This window comes from Salmo salar, unplaced genomic scaffold (genome assembly GCF_905237065.1).
Source record: "Salmo salar unplaced genomic scaffold, Ssal_v3.1, whole genome shotgun sequence".
NCBI classification, from domain to species: Eukaryota; Metazoa; Chordata; class Actinopteri; order Salmoniformes; family Salmonidae; genus Salmo; species Salmo salar.
Window position 1 is genome coordinate 36,566 of NW_025549232.1, and position 7,769 is coordinate 44,334.

General features: G+C 47.2%; 1 protein-coding gene across 1 annotated transcript; it reads left to right on the forward strand.

Moving 5' to 3' along the window:
• Positions 1 to 1,007: 1,007 nt before the first annotated feature.
• Positions 1,008 to 2,046, forward strand: LOC123735952 (insoluble matrix shell protein 4-like; the record flags this gene model as incomplete). Its single annotated transcript, XM_045713127.1, has 1 exon — positions 1,008 to 2,046. A coding segment is annotated over one exon (1,039 nt), but the record flags the coding sequence as incomplete, so codon positions are not given.
• Between the last annotated feature and the right edge of the window lie 5,723 nt (positions 2,047 to 7,769).

Below are 7,769 nucleotides of genomic sequence, written 5' to 3' on the forward strand. Positions count from 1 at the left end.
CTGTTTGTAGTTGTTCGTTCATTCTTTTGTTTTGTGATTTTTGTACGTTCATTTTTTGAAGTTAATAAATTCTCAAGATGAGCATTCACGTACCTGCTGCGTATTGGTCCACATTTTCCGACTATGATTTCGTTATATCATCAGAGGACGAAGACAACCGTGACAACTCCCTGTTCACCCACGACTGCGTGGCCATGCACGCCTCCAACTCAATCATCAAGTTTGCAGACGACACTACAGTGGTAGGCTTGATTACCAACAACGACGAGACGGCCTACAGGGGAGGAGGTGAGGGCCCTCGGAGTGTGGTGTCAGGAAAACCACCTCAAACTCAACATCAACAAAACAAAGGAGATGATCGTGGACTTCAGGAAACAGCAGAGGGAGCACCCCCCTATCCACATCGAAGGCATAGGAGTGGAGAGGGTGGAAAGTGTTAAGTTCCTCTGCGTACACATCACAGACAAACTGAAATGGTCCACCCACACAGACAGCGTGGTGAAGAAGGCGCAAACAACAACCTCAGGAGGCCGAAGAAATTTGACTTGTCACCAAAAACACTCAAACTTTTACAGATGCACAATCGAGAGCATCCTGTCGGGCTGTATCACTGCCTGGTACGGCAACTGCTCCGCCCACAACCGCAGGGCTAATAAATGCATCACTAGTCACTTTAAACAATGCCACTTTATATAATGTTTACATACCCTACATTGCTCATCTCATATCTATATACTGTACTCTATACCATCTACTGCATCTTGCCTGTGCCGTTCGGCCATCGCTCATCCATATATTTATTTATATGTACATATTCTTATTAATTCCTTTACACTTGTGTGTATGAGGTAGTTGTTGTGAAATTGTTAGATTAATTGTTAGATATTACTGCATGGTCAGAACTAGAAGCATTTCGCTACACTCGCATTAACATCTGCTAACCATGTGTATGTGACCAATACAATTAGATTTGATTTGATTTGGAATACCGACATTACTGTGGACAGTAATGGGAACACACACAGTACTGTGGACAGTAATGGGAACACCCAGAGTACTGGGAACAGTAATGGGAACACCCAGAGTACTGTGGACAGTAATGGGAACACCCAGAGTACTGTGGACAGTAATGGGAACACCCAGAGTACTGGGAACAGTAATGGGAACACCCAGAGTACTGTGGACAGTAATGGGAACACACACAGTACTGTGGGCAGTAATGGGAACACCCAGAGTACTGTGGGCAGTAATGGGAACACCCACAGTACTGTGGACAGTAATGGGGACACCCACAGTACTGTGGGCAGTAATGGGAACACCCACAGTACTGTGGACAGTAATGGGAACACCCAGAGTACTGTGGGCAGTAATGGGAACACCCACAGTACTGTGGACAGTAATGGGAACACCCAGAGTACTGTGGGCAGTAATGGGAACACCCACAGTACTGTGGACAGTAATGGGGACACCCAGAGTACTGTGGGCAGTAATGGGAACACCCAGAGTACTGTGGGCAGTAATGGGAACACCCACAGTACTGTGGACAGTAATGGGGACACCCAGAGTACTGTGGACAGTAATGGGAACACCCAGAGTACTGTGGGCAGTAATGGGAACACCCAGAGTTCTGTGGACAGTAATGGGAACACCCACAGTACTGTGAACAGTAATGGGGACACCCAGAGTACTGTGGACAGTAATGGGAACACCCAGAGTACTGTGGACAGTAATGGGAACACCCAGAGTTCTGTGGACAGTAATGGGAACACCCACAGTACTGTGGACAGTAATGGGGACACCCAGAGTACTGTGGGCAGTAATGGGAACACCCAGAGTACTGTGGGCAGTAATGGGAACACCCACAGTACTGTGGACAGTAATGGGAACACCCACAGTACTGTGGACAGTAATGGGAACACCCAGAGTACTGTGGACAGTAATGGGAACACCCAGAGTACTGTGGACAGTAATGGGAACACCCACAGTACTGTGGACAGTAATGGGAACACCCACAGTACTGTGAACAGTAACATTCTATTTGTATGAGACATTATTGACCAGTAGAGGTATTAAACTCTCCCTGTCAGGACAGAGTCATTGTGTTGTCCGATGTTATATCTCTCCTGTTAATCTGACCATCACTTCGTCTGCTAGTTTGTTTAACACGGGGGTTTTATTGTTCCACAGCGTTCAATACCAAACCGTTACATTCTGTTCTACACATGTCCCTGCAGCACTCCGGTTCAGCAACTCTAAATGCCAAGAGCGGACTGTCATTGATCTGTAATTAAACGTAGGATAGGAACCATTAACATGGAGGGAGAACCATTAGGGAATGTGCTGTAAGGCACACACGGAGTTAAATTAATTTAGAAGAGGTTCACTGAGGTATTGACTGCGGAAGGTAACTAGCACTTGGAAAAATCACTAGACTGTTATAAAATACAGCGCAGAAGCCGGATCTAATTAGAATGGGTGTGCATGTGTGCTGCATACTATTAAATCAGCTAATTATCTGGGGAAGGAGAGCGGCTTTATGCACAGAACCTTGATACAAGGACCAGGAATCAGATAGCAGGCTCTAGGCTGAGGGAACCAGGCAGGGTACATATTGGCTGCGGGACAAATCCCCGCTGTCCTGGTGGACGACAGTGCTTATGCAATGTGTTGAAGCCTCTGTTCAAACTCAATGTGTTAAATTAGCAAATACTTCACAGATTTGTAGTGAGAGAAAACGTTGGTCTATTTATTCATACCGTGAACACGAATAACTAACCGGTCAGCAGTTTATATCCTGGAGGATTATTGGCTGAGGCAGAATTAGGCAGAATGAGGCAGGATGACCAGGAGGAGACAGGAGGAGACAGGAGGAGGCAGGGGGGGGCACTATGAGGCAGAAGGAGGCAGGATGAGGCAGGAAGAGGCAGGATGAGGCAGGAGGAGGCAGGATGACCAGGAGGAGTCAGGAGGAGACAGGAGGAGGCAGGGGGAGGCAGGAGGAGACAGGAGGAGGCAGGGGGAGGCAGGAGGAGGCAGGAGGAGACAGGAGGAGGCAGGGGGAGGCACTATGAGGCAGAAGGAGGCAGGATGAGGCAGGAGGAGGCAGGAGAAGGTACGATGAAACAGGATGAGGCAGGAGGAGACAGAAGAAGGCAGGATGAGGCAGAATGAGGCAGGATGAAACAGGAGGTAGGATGAGACAGTTGGAGGCAGGATGAGGCAGGATGAGACAGTAGAAGGCAGAATGAGGCAGGAGGAGGCAGAATGAGGCAGGAGGAGGTACGATGAGACAGGAGGAGGCAGGAGGAGGCATGATGAAACAGGAGGAGGCAGGATGAAACAGGAGAAGGTAGGAGGAGGCAGGAGGAGGCAGGATGAGGCAGGAGGAGGCAGGATGAAACAGGAGGAGGCAGGAGGAGGCAGGAGGAGGCAGGATGAAACAGGAGGAGGCAGGATGAAACAGAAGGTAGGATGAGACTGGAGGAGGCAGGATGAGACAGGACGAGGATTTTACAGCTGGCAATGCTCCATTTTATTGACAGGAAGTCATGGCGCACTACCAGTCTACTGTAAACACACTACCAGTCTACTGTAAACACACTACCAGTCTACTGTAAACACACTACCAGTCTACTGTAAACACTTTACCAGTAAAAGTTAAAAAGGGCTTTAGGAAACAAGCCAAATGTCACGTCCTGGCCAGTATAAAGGTTAATTAGTATTGTAGTTTGGTCAGGACGTGGCAGAGGGTATTTGTTTTATATGGTTCGGGGTGGTGTGTTTGTTGAAGGGGCATTTGATTTAGTATTCCGGGGTTTTTGGGCACTGTTTGGTTTCCATGTATTCTATGTTTAGTCTAGTATGTCTGGTTCTATGTTTGGTTAATTGGGGTTGGGACTCTCAGTTGAAGGCAGGTGTTGTCTATCTGCCTTTGATTGAGAGTCCCATATATTAGGTGTGTTTGTGTGTGTGATTGGTGGGTGATTGTTCTGTGTTGAGCCTAGTGCCAGGTACCAGACTGTCAGTTTATCGTTCGTTTTCTTGTTTATTGTTTTTGTATTCGTTTTGATTTAATTAAATATTCAAAATGAACAACTGCACACCTGCTGCGTATTGGTCTACATTCTCAGATGACGATTTCGCATTATCGTCAGAAGACGAAGATAATTGTGACACCAAACCCAGTATCAACATGGATTGAGTCAGAAACAAGCCAAACCCAGTATCAACATGGATTGACTCAGAAACAAGCCAAACCCAGTATCAACATGGATTGACTCAGAAACAAGCCAAACCCAGTATCAACATGGATTGAGTCAGAAACAAGCCAAACCCAGTATCAACATGGATTGAGTCAGAAACAAGCCAAACCCAGTATCAACATGGATTGAGTCAGAAACAAGCCAAACCCAGTATCAACATGGATTGACTCAGAAACAAGCCAAACCCAGTATCAACATGGATTGAGTCAGAAACAAGCCAAACCCAGTATCAACATGGATTGACTCAGAAACAAGCCAAACCCAGTATCAACATGGATTGACTCAGAAACAAGCCAAACCCAGTATCAACATGGATTGACTCAGAAACAAGCCAAACCCAGTATCAACATGGATTGACTCAGAAACAAGCCAAACCCAGTATCAACATGGATTGAGTCAGAAACAAGCCAAACCCAGTATCAACATGGATTGACTCAGAAACAAGCCAAACCCAGTATCAACATGGATTGACTCAGAAACAAGCCAAACCCAGTATCAACATGGATTGACTCAGAAACAAGCCAAACCCAGTATCAACATGGATTGACTCAGAAACAAGCCAAACCCAGTATCAACATGGATTGACTCAGAAACAAGCCAAACCCAGTATCAACATGGATTGACTCAGAAACAAGCCAAACCCAGTATCAACATGGATTGAGTCAGAAACAAGCCAAACCCAGTATCAACATGGATTGAGTCAGAAACAAGCCAAACCCAGTATCAACATGGATTGAGTCAGAAACAAGCCAAACCCAGTATCAACATGGATTGAGTCAGAAACAAGCCAAACCCAGTATCAACATGGATTGAGTCAGAAACAAGCCAAACCCAGTATCAACATGGATTGAGTCAGAAACAAGGCACAGTATGAAACAGTGAATTACTCTCAATAGTGAACCACTAGGCCCCAGAAGAAGGGAACATTTCTCATTATTTAGTATTTTACAGCCAGGAGAAATGAGAAAGCAGAGAGAGAGAGAGAGAGGAGAAATAGAGAGAGAAAAGAGAGAGAGAGAGAGAGAGAGAGAGAGGAGAGAGAGAATGGGAGAGAGAGAGGAGAGAGAGGAGAGAGAGGAGAGAGAGAGAAATAGAGAGAGAAATAGAGAGAGAGGAGAAATAGAGAGAGAAATAGAGAGAAAAATAGAGAGAGAGAGAGAAAGAGAGAGAGGAGAGAGGAGAGAGAGAAGGGGAGAGAGAGAGAAATAGAGAGAGAGAAAGAAATAGAGAGAGACAGAGAGATAGAGAAATAGAGAGAGAGAGAGAGAGAGAGAGAGAGAACTGGAGAGAGACAGAGAGAGAGAGAGAGAGAGAGAGAGAGAGAGAGAGAGAGAGGGCGAGAGAGAGAGAGAGAGAGAGAGAGAGAGAGAGAGAAATAGAGAGAGAGAGAAATAGAGAGAGAGAGAGAGAGGAGAGAGAGAGAGAGAGAGAGAGAGAGAGAGAGAGACAGAGAGAGAGAGAGAGAGAGAGAGAGAGGGAGAGAGAGCGAAGAGAGAGAGAGTGAGTGTAATTGTAACCTCTCAGTCTGTCCTGACTCTCAGCCTGCTGCGGCTTGAAGGTCGATTGAGTCTTCCAGTCGCTGCTAACTCTGCCTGGTATTTGATGGAGAGGGCCAGATAACAGAGGAGTGTGTAGCGGAGGATAGAGTGAAGGAGATAATGGGAAAATGCGTAAAGGAGGAGAGGAAATGGGGATCAAGAGAGTCCAGCTCCTTAATTATCTCAACCTATTTGTTGTCATAGTAACAGCTTTATTTTAACCTTTGCCCTATAAAGCCCTCCAGATGATTTGCCCTGTCAGATCTTCTACTCTGTTCTGGTCCATTCTGTAAATGGTATAAATATATATATATATATAGTGACCAATCAATATTCCACAAAGTCACCGTGGATAAGATGTGGATTTCCAATGATTGTATGCAATCACATTTTCATGTACTCTTTCTCCAGCAGATAAAAATGCTCTCAATATCTCGCCTCTTTATTCAAGTTCAGAACTAAGTCGCGATTCAGATTTATAAAAGAAAACAGACAGACATATTTTTTTTTTGTATGAAATATCCCAAAATGTTTGAGTGTAATTTGTCCCGTACGTAAGACATGGGGAATATCTTGTGATAGACTCGGAGCCGCGACGGCAGGGCAAGGCTGTGTTATTGGCTACCTCTGATAGAAGTCCTGCTAGCTGTGGTAGATCCATAGCAGCTTGATGCCAGCGGGCCAGATGAGTAGCTGTCGTAGATCCATAGCAGCTTGATGCCAGCGGGCCAGATGAGTAGCTGTGGTAGATCCATAGCAGCTTGATGCCAGCGGGCCAGATGAGTAGCTGTGGTAGATCCATAGCAGCTTGATGCCAGCGGGCCAGATGAGTAGCTGTGGTAGATCCATAGCAGCTTGATGCCAGCGGGCCAGATGAGTAGCTGTGGTAGATCCATAGCAGCTTGATGCCAGCGGGCCAGATGAGTAGCTGTGGTAGATCCATAGCAGCTTGATGCCAGCGGGCCAGATGAGTAGCTGTGGTAGATCCATAGCAGCTTGATGCCAGCGGGCCAGATGAGTAGCTGTGGTAGATCCATAGCAGCTTGATGCCAGCGGGCCAGATGAGTAGCTGTGGTAGATCAATAGCAGCTTGATGCCAGCGGGCCAGATGAGTAGCTGTGGTAGATCCATAGCAGCTTGATGCCAGCGGGCCAGATGAGTAGCTGTGGTAGATCCATAGCAGCTTGATGCCAGCGGGCCAGATGAGTAGCTGTGGTAGATCCATAGCAGCTTGATGCCAGCGGGCCAGATGAGTAGCTGTGGTAGATCCATAGCAGCTTGATGCCAGCCGGCCAGATGAGTAGCTGTGGTAGATCCATAGCAGCTTGATGCCAGCGGGCCAGATGAGTAGCTGTGGTAGATCCATAGCAGCTTGATGCCAGCGGGCCAGATGAGTAGCTGTGGTAGATCCATAGCAGCTTGATGCCAGCGGGCCAGATGAGTAGCTGTGGTAGATCCATAGCAGCTTGATGCCAGCCGGCCAGATGAGTAGCTGTGGTAGATCCATAGCAGCTTGATGCCAGCGGGCCAGATGAGTAGCTGTGGTAGATCCATAGCAGCTTGATGCCAGCGGGCCAGATGAGTAGCTGTGGTAGATCCATAGCAGCTTGATGCCAGCGGGCCAGATGAGTAGCTGTGGTAGATCCATAGCAGCTTGATGCCAGCGGGCCAGATGAGTAGCTGTGGTAGATCCATAGCAGCTTGATGCCAGCGGGCCAGATGAGTAGCTGTGGTAGATCCATAGCAGCTTGATGCCAGCCGGCCAGATGAGTAGCTGTGGTAGATCCATAGCAGCTTGATGCCAGCGGGCCAGATGAGTAGCTGTGGTAGATCCATAGCAGCTTGATGCCAGCGGGCCAGATGAGTGTCGTCTGTCTGGTGTCCAACTGGCAGACGGAGCCTGAAGAACAACAATCCTCTTAACTAAACCACACTGTTTTATCAGCAGCAACAGAAGTGGAAGAGGAAT